This window comes from Populus nigra, chromosome 4 (genome assembly GCF_951802175.1).
Source record: "Populus nigra chromosome 4, ddPopNigr1.1, whole genome shotgun sequence".
Classification (NCBI taxonomy): domain Eukaryota; kingdom Viridiplantae; phylum Streptophyta; class Magnoliopsida; order Malpighiales; family Salicaceae; genus Populus; species Populus nigra.
In genome coordinates, this window is record NC_084855.1 from 8,663,747 (window position 1) to 8,676,640 (window position 12,894).

Genomic DNA, 12,894 nt, shown 5'->3' on the forward strand with positions numbered 1-12,894 from the left:
AACCTTGATTTTACTGTTATCTACCATTGTTTTTTGATTCTTTGAACAAAAGGAATTCTCCTTTCCCTAGGACGAGCGGCTATGAAACCATTTGTTAAAGATTTTCCTTGACAAACAAGACTTTAGATGAAAAATAAGGGAGAAGTAGAAGAAATTAGAGAGAAGGGAGAGATAATGCAATTCTGCATAAAAAAATTAATTTCTTATTGCTTGACCACAAGTTCTTGGTTAACTGGTTTATATACAAGATCTTGGTTAGCTCGTAACAGAAGAATCAGATATTGCACATTTCATCAAAAGCATCACGGCCAGAAAATATAACCACACGGTTTAAGGTTGACAACTTTAATCTACATGAGTGGCGCGCATTCACCTGGATTCAGTTGAACTGCTGGTCATCATCAGCTTTTAATTCCACTGTCACTTGTGAAAATGCTGTAAATATCACTACAGATGGCTGCTGTACTTGATGAGACAGCCAATAATATCAGTACCCACGATGCTCGTCTGTCATTCTTTGTGGCAATTCCATGCATGTCCCTGAAGACAAACAGGGAGTAGGCAATACTTAATGCCTAAGAACTAAGAATGCAGTTTACTTTGTGAATGTGTGCAGTGTGCAGTGTGAGTGTGTCAAGTTCAGCCCTCTATGAAAATATTTGAACCGAGGACAAGTTGCCGTAAGGTTTCATATCAAAATAAACCAAATTTATGAATTGAATTATTCAATTTGTAGACTGTATTTTTAATGCCAAAAAATCATAATTGTCTTAGGTGGATGTATTGAAATGTACAAGCTATGACAGATTAAAGTTCTTAACGAAAAACTACATTGCGCGTGCTTTACCAATCGTATACTATACTATTTCATTATGATATCTGCTACTTCAGTGTAAAATATCAAAATCCAAATATCAATAAACTATTGATAGCATTTCATCCGATACAGTCCTGCTATAGACAGCAACTCTCGAAACTCCAACATCAAACAGATGGCACTCAACATTGACAACCCCAGTAAATTTAAGCTAGATCATTACTAGCATTACAATGATTATTATTCCAGGATAGAAACTGACTACTTTGGATTTAAGCTAGGTCCAGTGCTGAACCACCCCCTCTACCTACCAGATGGCCTAAAATTCAGGTTACAACTATGTATGAGAGAGAAAAATAAACTTTGTTAATCAAACCAACAGACATGTTCGCTTCAGGTTCTCGGAAATTTAATTAATAATCCTAATATTGATAGAGCGTTGTGATGCATAATTAATAGCAGATGCTTACCTAAGAGCAATGGCAGCTGGGAAAATAAAACCAACAGCAATGGCAGCTGTCGCACCAGTGAACTGGAAGGCATCCCAGATGTTAGGCACAAAATTGGCTCCCAGAAAGATAAATCCCATGAGAGCTAAAGTTATTAAGAAGAATCTCCGATTGTCATATGCAATGGGGGTGGCAAACGGGAACAGAAGCTCATCCAGGTTGAGGCGAAGGGAGAAGAACACAATAGGGAAGACAAGCATCAGGTGGACACCATAGCTGACCCTGACCACATCATCAAGCAGTGAGCTATATGGAACACCAAGATCACCATCAAAATTGGCAAGGACATCATCCAGTGTTTTATCACCAAAAAGAAGAACTCCAAAGAAACTGGTAGCAATATAGACCGACGAGCATAATGTCAGGGATGTCCGAACTATTGACTTCATGTGGGTGTGGTCTTTTAGTTCATTCTCTATGGGGTGAACTGCAAAACACATTGTGCAAGCAAACATCTAAAAGGTTACAAATATAATGAGAGCTATCCATAATATGGATTTCATATGGTAGATAGCTATATGACATGCACCTAAATAACACATCGATGTCCATCCATCAAGGCATTCAGGTAGCTTAAACCATAGCAAACAATTAACTTTGGAACTTGGATATGCTGATTCACTAGATAAGGTAATCACTAAGCAAAACTGAAGCACTCAAGGCAACTCAGGGAACCTGATACACCAGAAGAAATTCCAAATCACAAGAAACCACACAATGATATTGGTTGCATGAGTGTTATTTCAAAATGAAAATAAAAAATTAATAAGAGCGTCAAGTTTAGTTGAAGCTGAAAAACAAGATGCAATTCAAACATCTGATAACTGATCAGAATGCTGTTCCAACTAACATCAAATATATCGAGATTCATAACTCACCATTGTGGTGGCAGATATAAGCTGTGACTATAATAGGTACCGTAGTGAAAAGTTTCCAAAATGATGTCTGATCAACTACTTCAGGCATCAAACGTGGCATTCCAATGGTTCCTTCAATTAGTTTAACAACTGTCACTCCTGCAGTGATGGCAACAAATACAACGGCCAAACCCACTGACAACGCTGATGTGTATCTTAATGAATCTAGTATCACCACACCAAGAAGAAAAGGGAACAAAAATTAGTCTTCATTTCCCATAGTTGTTAAGCTGATATAATTACAAAAAATAAAAGGTGATGCCCCATGCGCATCAAAGCATATCACCAATCCTATATAAGATGTACTAGCATGATTAGCATGGGCATTCTTAGAATATAAAGAAAAGTAGAAAATTGTTCTTTAGAAGCAAGAAGGTAGCTTTGTTACTCAATATCAAGACTCCTAATGCTTTACAGTTGAATGGAACATGCTGAGGAAAACAATTGCTCCGACAGCAATGTATACATACCATATTTCTATATTATTTTCTTCAGCTAATAAAACAAACAGGCCAACTATCCTGTAATGCTTTAGTGGCAAAAACAGAAATCTGCTGTGCCAAAGAATTGGCAAGATAACCTTGAATTTACTAAAATAACACGGTTGACTCTTTTTTAGTTATTAAATAAAAAATAATAATCAAGTCAAATTGCTGAACTCGGTCCATTGCAACGACAGCCTTCTACAGCAATAACTAAGAACTACAATCAACTGTCTCAGTATCCACTAAACCTGTAAAGTCCTCTGGGGCTCAAGCATATTTACATAATTCAAGGTTCCATAGCCAATGTCGTATTATTACAGTGAGTATGCTTACCAACACGCTTGAATGAGATGAGAGGAGCAAAAACAAAGACCGTGGTGAACAGCAACAAGGAGCAACGTGTAGTCCACCAATGTTCATCAAACCATTCTTCCATAACACCAGAATGCCGCACCCCATCTGACCACGTCCCGGATAGCACATCTCCTGCAGCACAAGAAAAAAACAAATCCCAAAACAACAATGCCATGTTGATCACCAACTATGCCAGTATCAAACAATAGAGATACAAATTCAAATGCGTATTACTGCGTCTAATCTCTTATTAAGAAAATCAAACATTTTGTCTAAAACCCCGGGCTAGAAAAATATGAATAACACTTAAATTTTTTTTCTGATTTTATCATTGATTACAGTATCAAATTCTCTCAATTAAAACACTAAATTTGCAAGGAGAAAGTTCATACCAATAATAATCATGTACACAATAAGCATGCCCAGATTATTAATAACAATGCAGATCTGAAGGAGAGTCCGCCAAAAACCACCTAACGAATCGGCAACAACGCCAGAGTACGTGGCGGTTTTAGAAGCTCGGCCGAATCTCAATATCATATCAATTGAAGTTTCTGTTAACGCAGCTCCCATTAGAATCATAATAATACCTGGAATTAGCCCCAATTGCTTGACCGTGGACGGCAAAGCCATGATTCCGGCACCGACAATCGTTGTTGACAGGTTAAAAACGGCGCCGGAGAAGGATGCTCCATTGAAGCCGACCTCGAGAAGCTCGTAATCGTCGTGTTTTTGTGGGAGGTGTGATGTGCGTGGACTCCTCCGGTATTTTATGTCGTTTGAGGACATAACCGTCATTTAGGCAGAATTTTTTGCCGTCGTTGTATTGTATCTTGAGGCCTGAGGGAGAGATGGAATGAAGAAGAGGGATTCTTTTTATGCAATGCAGGGGCGTTTCTTTGTTAACGCGGGAAACGACGTGGACGCAATGGTTATTACAAGGTCAAGGCCATAGTATTGCCAAGTGGGAAGCGTTGGATTTTCGTCCAGTAGAGAGGGTTGACCTTTTTCGAGTAACGGAGTGGCTGAAAGTTCGAGAAAAGCACACATTTTTTAAAAACATATATTAAAATATTTTTTTATATATATTTTTTTAATATAAAATATCAAAATTATTAAAAAACATCATCTTAATAATTTTTTTAAAAAATAACACTTTTAAAAAAAATAACCTCACTCCACCAACACTAAGGCATAGTTTATTTGTACGGTGTAAAAATATTTTTAAAAAAAATAATTTTTTTTAATTTTTTTTTTTAAATTTTTAAATTATTTTAATATGCCGATATTAAAATTTTTAAAAAATATATTATTTAGGCTCAACCCTGGACAGGCAGTGGAAACTGCCAAGCTAGAGTACAGTAGGGGCAAAGAGAATTTCCGGTACACAAAGAAAGTTCATAGCAGTACATAACCTAAGATTATATCTATCCACTTGCTTGGAGGTTGGCTTCCTGCCTCTCAATTCCTTAATTATAATTCATTTTCTAACCTTATTAGTCAATGAATTCGTGGGACTCTAAGATTCGTCAGAAAAAGACATGTTAACTACTTTTTTCTGCTTAACAGGATTACTAATTACTTGTTGGATTTATTCGGGACATTTACCAATAAGTGATTTATACGAATCATTAATATTTCTTTCATGGATTTTCTCTATTATTCATATGGTACCATATTTTAAAAAACATAAAAATTATTTAAGCACAATAACCGTACCAAGTACTTTCTTTACCCAAGGCTTTGCTACTTGGGGTCTTTTAACCGACATGCATCAATCTAAAATTTTAGTGCCTGCTCTCCAATCCCAGTGGTTAATAATGCACGTAAGTATGATGGTATCGGGCTATGCAGCTCTTTTATGTGGATCATTACTGTCAGCAGCACTTCTAGTAATTACATTTCAAAAAGTCATAAGAATTGTTGGTAAAAACAATAATTTATTAAATGATTCATTTCCCGTTAATGAGATCCAATACATGATGGAAAAAAAAAAGTATTTTTAGGATCTCTTGAAAGTGCTTTTCCTTTCCTTTTAACTAAGACAACTTCCCCTAACTCCCAACTCCTAGCTGCCTGGCTCCTTAGCTGCCACTGTTGCTGACTGACTTTGGCTTCCTTCTTGAACTAGCGAATATGCCGATAAAAGCAAAGCTGATCTGGGATCTTTATAACAAATAAGCATCTCTTCCTTTTAATAAGACTCGAAGATGCAAGTCTAGATTCACTCTCTTTTCTTAAAGCATTGCTTCCGTCGGTGAATGCTTTCTTGCCAACATGCCCTCCTTTTAGACATAGATCTATCATTACCGACTAAGGAAGGGCAAACGTGGAAGATTTCCAATCATTTTGACAATGTCGTACCTTCCTTCTCGTTTGATCCCTGGTACTTTCTATTTACTATTCCTCTCAATATTTTCTTCATTAATTACTCCAGATTCTTTCATTTCCATGTAAAAATCGTTTCCTTCACGAGTACGTTCACCTACTCCGCCAAATACGGATACACCCCCATAAGCTTTCGCAATGTTGTTGATTAATTCCATAATTAGTACTGTTTTACCTACTCCAACCCCCCAAATAGTCCGATTTTTCCTCCACGACGATAAGGGGCTAAAAGATCTACGACTTTAATTCCTATTTCAAAAATAGATAATTTTGTATCTAACTATATAAAGGCAGGCGCAGATCTATGAATAGGGGATGTTGTCCGAGTGTCTACAGGACCTAAATCATCAACAGGTTCTCCAAGCACGTTGAGCGCGCCCCTGATAATTGCGTCGTTGTGCCTGGGCTATGAGGGCTCTCAGCTACATGAATAGTTTAATATGCTCATCAGCGCCTAACCCTGAGAACGGGACCTATCACAAGAATATTTTTTTTAGCGGGGCGATAACTCTGAAAAGAGAGATTACCTATCTTTATATTTTCAAATAAAAAACACTTATAAAAACAATATCACTCGAGTAAAAAAAATATTTTTTAATTAGAAGCATTGCTTTTTAAAATAAAAATATATCATGATCTTAAAAGTAAGTTTTTATTTTAAAAAATAAAATAATACCTTGATATTTTTTATGTGATCAAAAGAGAAAAATTAACGTGATAAAATCATTAATTTTAGGCTCACAGGCTTAGCCTAATAGAAAGAAGGCTGGGTATGCGGGTTTGAGTTTTTTTCTTTATTTTTTTAAAAGTAGACTACACGTTGTCTGACTTATTATTTTTTTTTTAAAAAAATAAATGAACAATGCATTATCTATATTGACAAACATGGACCAGGTTGTGAATTGGGTCAACCAGGGAGTTACACCATCCTTGCCAGGTTTAATGAAAACATGGACCACATGATGTGCCCAAACCCAAAAGGATGTGATATGCGTTTAGGTCTCGGATGCTCGGAGAAGTGCATGACCCATTAAAGGATCGGGCTTAGGTGTCTCGTAGACTTTGTCTCGCATTCTGGGTCATGAGCTAGGTGATCAGCCCCTCTCTATCCAATTCAGATTTTAGAATCATCAACATCATGCGACTAAGGACAGCCAAAATGAATGAAAGCATGCCATCGCATTCGCACAAACTTCACCGAACATTTCGAAATACGGCAGGTAAGCACTGGTTTATGCTTAAGCGTATAAGAATATTTGGGTCTGCATACAGCTAGTCCAAAACTGGCCTTCAATGTATCATAAATGTAACTAGTCTAAATCTGACTTGAAACATAGCATAGCTTGAAGATGTCTAATATGACTTGTGAAGGGGACGAGGTCCCTGATTTACTATATAATAAACAACACCGCTCCACTTCTCGAATGTGAATCTGTTGAAGTTAGCTGCAAAACTTCTAGGCTTGATGGAATCATCCCTCTCCATCGCGGGGGAGGTCCCAGGTGAGAGAGAAAAAATGTGGTTGGGAGTAAGGTCAGAACTACTGTCTTTAAGAAAAGAGAAGAGGAGTAAGTAGCTGCTGCAAAGCTAGCAAACAGATTAGGGACCCTTTTTTGATGGCATTGGAGAAATAATAATACACAACACAAGGTCCCATAAGATTAGCGAGTGCTTCAACTTTCCCTCATAAATGAAAGAGCTAACTGCCTCGCCTAAGATCGAATCTCCCAACCTAATATTACATGCATTGACCATATTAAGTGTACCAGTGAAGTGATTTGAGGACAAAATGCTGTCCTGTAAGTTCTGACCTTGCAACTCTTTAACCAACACAGAGAGTTGAAAATTAGTGATGTGAGATTAGCAGGCACTGATCGATCATTAGCACCTGCAGCGTGAAAGCCAAATAAACAGGTAAATAAAAATTGAAGAGGATTTGCTGTTCATGAGTAGGTAAGTATGCATAAAGAATGTTTTATAAATTAGCAAAGAGCTTACAAGCATTGGTGCAAGTGGCACGTCCCTAGATCAACGTTTTCTCTTTCTCTTGATGTCTCTGGCCGTGTTAGCCTTCTTGGAGTCTGGATCTGATTGCAAAGCTAGCAACTTGGCCCCTACAGCAGAGCTCCACAGGGCCCTTTCTATGTCTGATGGTGTAAAAATGTCCCTCACTGAACTTAATTCCTTAAATATTTTCAACAGATAAAACACCAGCAAGTCAAGGAGAACTTGTATTACTTCAATTCCTTCAACAAACAACATTTGCACATGCAGAAAGAAGGATAATGAATCTTCGGCCTTTAAGCTAACATACAGGATATCATGTTAAATTGAAATCACATGATGGTTCAGTATACCAAATTCGTAAAGTGAAGAGGAAGTTTCAGAATATTAAATTTTCTAGAATGTGTTTTAAAACATTCCCATTTCCACTACTTGAGCAATCCTGCCATAAACTAATTTATCTAATTTCTCTAATGTGTAAGGTGTGGCCAAAGCTTTTGCTGAACTTTTTAACCACTGTTCAGTTAACCATCATCAAAGAAAACTCTAATTAAATAATTATAGCTACAATATCCCAAGTTTTGATCACATGATTAGACATGTAAATTACTTTGCATAACATTGCTGCCCACCAACCCCTTTACCAGCTCCCACATAAAGCTTCCTAAATTACACACTTTTTTTTTTTGTGAATTTGAGCCCCCCTTTTAACTGGTCCGAAGCAACCAGCAAATTTAGTATGATGAGAGGACATTGCGTGCTTCTTACAGAAACAAGGCAATGATACAAAACTAGCAAGACTTGAAACTCCATTTACATCACTACATATTTCCCATCTTTTAAATTTCATATTCGCTGTCTTTGATAACTCATCAATCTCCTACATTTTACAAGAATCTCTTCCATTCTGAGCACCCAATTATAAATACGAAAACGAAAACGATACTAATCAAAGACCAAGATTGACATGATCGAGAGAACAAAAACTTTTATTCACTAATTCCTCTCAAACAATTTTATGGTTCACTTCTGATGCTTCAGAATAGAGCCATAATGTCCTTTATTGCTCAAAAACAATAAACAATATGCTTTGGAGTGATGCAGAACTTGAATTTGATTTATTAATAGTGTTCCTAGTTTATAAGCTCATAATTGTACACGCAAAAGCAACAGAGTTGTCTCTACTACTAAGTTGATGTTTAGGTCCATGTTGCCTTAACTAGGGATTCCATCCAGAAAAAAGCCACAAACAGATAAATACAAATACACAGAAGCGCCAGAAATATCATCAACTACTTGTTATTGGAACAAAACATACTGTAGGAAAGCATCTGTGAAGCATAAATTAGTAGATTGGAACAAAACATACATGTACAATAAATCTGCTTTCAGATGACAGCAGACAATATTGTAAGATCCAGAATCATGAGACATCAGCCTAAATCCAATTATTCAACAATATTGGTCCCCCCCCTCCTCCTTCCAATTAAACCACCATTATGTGACAGCTGCGAAAGCCCCATTTTCCAGGGACCATCGTATAATTTCCCAAGAAAAAATAGCCGAGAAAGCACAGTCCATCTTAAATTAAGAACATGTTTACAAGCCAATACAATCAGTCACAATACTATGCAAAGCAATAACCAACCCAAAACAAGATACGAATGTCAATGTCCTAACTCCTGAGTCAGATTGAAACTTCCATCCATACAGATGACAAGAAGCAGTGACTGAAAAACAATTAAAATATCCAGAATCAAGACAATGAGAAGTGAAAAGAACACCACTCTTTAATCGTACTAACAAAAAAAAAATGAAACTGACCTTGGATTTTGTCTGCAATTTATCAACAAACAATAGATACTGCTTCAGTGTGTAATCTTTAGAGTTACCAAGAACTGCCTCCATGGCCTATCACCATCATCACAACAAACCAAATAATGAACACCCAAACATAAAAAAAAAATCAAAACAATTTCCCATGAAAATTACCTCATCAGACATGAAAGGTGCTACATCAGGCGCATAAGCAGCCAAAACGGCAGAGGCGGTTGCCGGACCAACACCTTTTAAAACCGTAAGCGCAGACACAGCTTTGGATACATCAGGAAGCGATTCGAATGCCTTTTGAGAAGCCGATTTCACGTGCGATTCGTCCAAGGACGCCACAAAATCCAGCAAACGCGGTCTGAAATGAACATTAAATAAGCCAAGTAATAACTACTCGTGCTATAAAGAAGTTAAGTAAATAAATCTTAGCACCTCCATTTGCCACGGGAGAGTTTCCATTGCATGAGCTTGGAGAGCTCGGGAGTGGTGATGTGTGGGTCAGGGTTTCGTTGGTGAATGAGAGAAGGGAGTTCGATTCTGTAAAAATCGTCAAGAGAAACGAGATTTGGTTTGTTGAGAGATTGAATTCGGGCTGGGTATGCAGAGAGGGAGTTTTTCCATAAGCTAACGTCGGAGCTCCCAAAATCCATCGTTTCCGTTACAGTGGTTAACCGGAGGCGCTTTTTTAAAAAAAAGAAGAAGAAGAAGTAAAAATTATGCCTCCTGTGTATATGGACTCTATAGCAAACTGATTCATGGGCCTTTAACTCTAGGGGCGGCCTTGTTTTCCTTCCACCACTTCAAATAATACGCCCTTTTGGTGAGGTCACGACTCACGATCATGAGAAAATCTATAGTGATAATAAGTTTGCTGTCACTGAGATTAAAAAAAAGATTTAATAATAAAAAAGAAAGAATGTTTAGGCTGTGAATTTTTTTTATTGTCATTTAATCTATAGTGATAATAAATTCAAAATAATTTTTTTAAAAAATATATTAAAATGATGATTTATTAGATTAATTCAAATTTTATGATTTAATATATCAAACCCGTGACTTGAATTATGAATTCTACTAGATTTAATAATTTTTTATTTAATTTTTGAGCTGAAAGAAACCACTACTGTACTCGTAAATAATCTCTAAATTAGATTAGTATGAAGGTGCGTGACATATATTTTGATTTTTTGAATCGTTTTGATATGTTGATATTAAAAATAAATTTTTAAAAATAAAAAATAATTTTTTTAAAAAATATATTTTAAAATACCATTCTTCATGAGGTCGTGATGAACCTCTACGGGAAAATTTGTTCCCTCGAAAACCCGAAATGGACTCGAGTTGTGGAAGGGTGGGAACTCACGGATTGCAGAAGGATACAAAACAAAGAAAATCTTTTAAAACAATGCAAAACCTTTGGATGTTTAAGTTAAATAAAGACAGAGGAGAAAAGAAAGTTTTAAAAGACTGTATGATTTTGTAAAGAATAGCTTGAGGAAGAAGAAGAAGATGATGGAGATGTCCTCTTATTTTAGGGCTCGAGGCATTTTGTATAGCCTTGAACTAACCAAATCTCGAATCAGAGAGGTCACGTGAGTGTGTTGCAGGCAGGCGATTAGTTTAGGACTAGTGGATCGTTTAGTTACTGTAAAAGCTGATTCCGGTAGAGAGAGCTTTGTGTGCTGTATAAAATAACCTCTGAACCAGTCTGAGATCGCCACCTCTTATTCGCTAAAAAGCAACCATTCGTTCAGAGTCGAATATGAATAAGATCGCAGAGACCAAAAATCTGAATGGACAGAGAGCCTATGTTTTATTTATTCTCTTGAACTTAATAGGAAATTCAAGAAAGTGGTTTGACCGGAGGATTTACCCCTCGGTGACGAGGAACACGGGTTCCTTCACTAGGGTCTGGATGACCTCCGAGCGGGGTGTATTTTGTCCCCAGCCGGATGAGAGATGCCAAGTCATTGCGTGTTCATACTGTCAAGTTTTTTTCTTGTCCAATTTTAGTAAAACCAAGTCAGTTTATGTTTGTATTTAATTTTGTCTTAATCACACCAGTAAATACCTGATCTAAATAAATCGAAAAACATTAGATGCTCAGATGGCCGAGTGAAATTACAGGGATAGATCAACAGAATAAAATTAAAAATTAATCTTTTTTTTTCCATTAGGAAAGTGGGAATGGAGGGTTTTAATTTTAAATCGGTGGTCTCTTTAGGATGGAGTAAAGGTATTCACCACTGAATTCCTCTTGTTTAATATTGATCACTCTTGAGATCCATCATGATTATCACACGTGCATGATCATCCCTGGATTAACTTTGAGAAAAGTGTCGTTGTCTAACAACAAAAAACAGCTTTCTAGTATGATATTGTCTTCGATTTAACTTTGAATGGGTGCCCTCGGTCCTAGAGAATTTTAGGCATCATTATGCCTCTTCCGCTCTACCTTTAAATAATCGATGATTTAATTTTGAAGGGTGTAGCTCAACTGATTTTATTTTAAATTTATTTTTTAAAAATTATTAATTTGAATTTTATAAATTTTAAAGCTATTAAAAATTTAAATTTATTAAAATAAAATTAAAAAACAAATAAAATCATGAACCAATTCGGGTTTTTCACGTAGTTATGCCCAGAACATCCTTGCCAATACCATTGTCATTTCTCTTGATCATAGATTATCCCCAGATCATCCTTGCCAGTTGCTCATATGATTCACGGCCTGGGCTTCAATGGGTGGTCGGTCATTCTAATGGGCAAGGTCCGGTTTTCACAAAGTTAAACCAAGTAAATCATTCCTTTACTATTTTTGTAACACAAACACCTCAATTTCTTTAACAAAAATACCTCAAATCGGCCAAATTTCAAGTTGACACGTTAGTCCGTCGGTGTTTTATAACACTGCTCTCTTTACACATTGATTGATGTTCATGTGATGAAGGCTGTACACATTGAGGGACAGGGGCCCATGGATCCGAGTACATCATTTCTTATTTTCATTTATTTAGGCGATAGAATTTAGGATCCACCTCAAACAAATAAAAATGCATCCTGACAACCTCATTTCCTCACCAGTTTCCTTGTCCATTTATATCATACTTCTCTCTCTGTATAATGCTATTATGATTTATTAAAGGCTGTTTGGAAATTATTTTTTAAAATATTTTTTATTTAAAAATATATAAAAATAATATTTTTTATTTTTGATATCAGCGTATCAAAACCGTCTAAAAATACAAAAAAAATTAACTTGAATTAAAAAATATAATTTTTTAGATGCAAAAACAAATAATTTATTAGGATATCATTCTGAGTCTAATTAGTTCAAACCTACTTACAATATGAAAATGATAAAAGTACCAAAATCGGTACAGACCATGGAAATTCTAGTTCCAAAGAATTTCCCAGAAAAACATATGAAAAATCCGATATTAGTTGACCGATACAAAGATCCCCATCCACTGATTTTTAAAATGAAAAAAAAAATCTTCCTCGATTGTAAACTATATTCCAAACAAGGTCATTTAGTTGATTAGCAAGATTTTTAAAATCACGGACTGGTTTATTTATTTAATAAGCAT

At 36.1% G+C, this 12,894-nt stretch overlaps 2 protein-coding genes across 6 annotated transcripts; both read right to left on the bottom strand.

The window, feature by feature from the left end:
• Positions 1-180: 180 nt before the first annotated feature.
• On the bottom strand, positions 181-4,056 carry LOC133691289 (amino acid transporter AVT6A-like). 2 transcript variants are annotated; one of them, XM_062111723.1, is made up of 6 exons: positions 3,673-4,056; positions 3,475-3,555; positions 3,062-3,214; positions 2,205-2,408; positions 1,288-1,753; positions 181-540 (listed from the first exon to the last, which is right to left on the bottom strand). In XM_062111723.1, the coding sequence occupies exons 1-6, from the start codon at positions 3,878-3,880 to the stop codon at positions 402-404; spliced, it is 1,251 nt and encodes a 416-aa protein (XP_061967707.1). In that variant the 5' UTR covers positions 3,881-4,056; the 3' UTR covers positions 181-401. The 2 variants fall into 2 exon arrangements, with proteins under 2 accessions (XP_061967707.1, XP_061967706.1); XM_062111722.1 differs by having other exon boundaries at positions 3,475-4,055.
• A 3,002-nt stretch (positions 4,057-7,058) lies between these two features.
• Positions 7,059-10,110, bottom strand: LOC133691238 (uncharacterized). 4 transcript variants are annotated; one of them, XM_062111659.1, is made up of 5 exons: positions 9,737-10,108; positions 9,467-9,662; positions 9,299-9,385; positions 7,469-7,654; positions 7,059-7,358 (listed from the first exon to the last, which is right to left on the bottom strand). In XM_062111659.1, exons 1-4 carry the CDS (start codon positions 9,952-9,954, stop codon positions 7,499-7,501), a joined length of 657 nt encoding a protein of 218 aa, XP_061967643.1. In that variant the 5' UTR covers positions 9,955-10,108; the 3' UTR covers positions 7,059-7,358; positions 7,469-7,498. The 4 variants fall into 4 exon arrangements, with proteins under 4 accessions (XP_061967643.1, XP_061967646.1, XP_061967645.1 ...); XM_062111661.1 differs by lacking the exon at positions 7,059-7,358 and adding an exon at positions 9,137-9,204 and having other exon boundaries at positions 7,515-7,654; positions 9,737-10,110; XM_062111662.1 differs by lacking the exon at positions 7,059-7,358 and having other exon boundaries at positions 7,512-7,716; positions 9,737-10,109.
• Between the last annotated feature and the right edge of the window lie 2,784 nt (positions 10,111-12,894).

What these genes read in the sequence shown, in the direction of transcription:
- LOC133691289 (XM_062111722.1), bottom strand. Translation starts at nt 3,880, where the DNA reads ATGACGGTTATGTCCTCAAACGACATAAAATACCGGAGGAGTCCACGC. An exon ending in TGTGTACATGATTATTATTG is followed by an intron (nt 3,215 to 3,474) that starts GTATGAACTTTC and finishes CTTGTGCTGCAG; the next exon opens with GAGATGTGCTATCCGGGACG. An exon ending in TTATATCTGCCACCACAATG is followed by an intron (nt 1,754 to 2,204) that starts GTGAGTTATGAA and finishes TGTGTTTTGCAG; the next exon opens with TTCACCCCATAGAGAATGAA.
- LOC133691238 (XM_062111659.1), bottom strand. Translation starts at nt 9,954, where the DNA reads ATGGATTTTGGGAGCTCCGACGTTAGCTTATGGAAAAACTCCCTCTCT. An exon ending in CTCTCCCGTGGCAAATGGAG is followed by an intron (nt 9,663 to 9,736) that starts GTGCTAAGATTT and finishes TGTTCATTTCAG; the next exon opens with ACCGCGTTTGCTGGATTTTG. An exon ending in CACCTTTCATGTCTGATGAG is followed by an intron (nt 9,386 to 9,466) that starts GTAATTTTCATG and finishes TGATGGTGATAG; the next exon opens with GCCATGGAGGCAGTTCTTGG.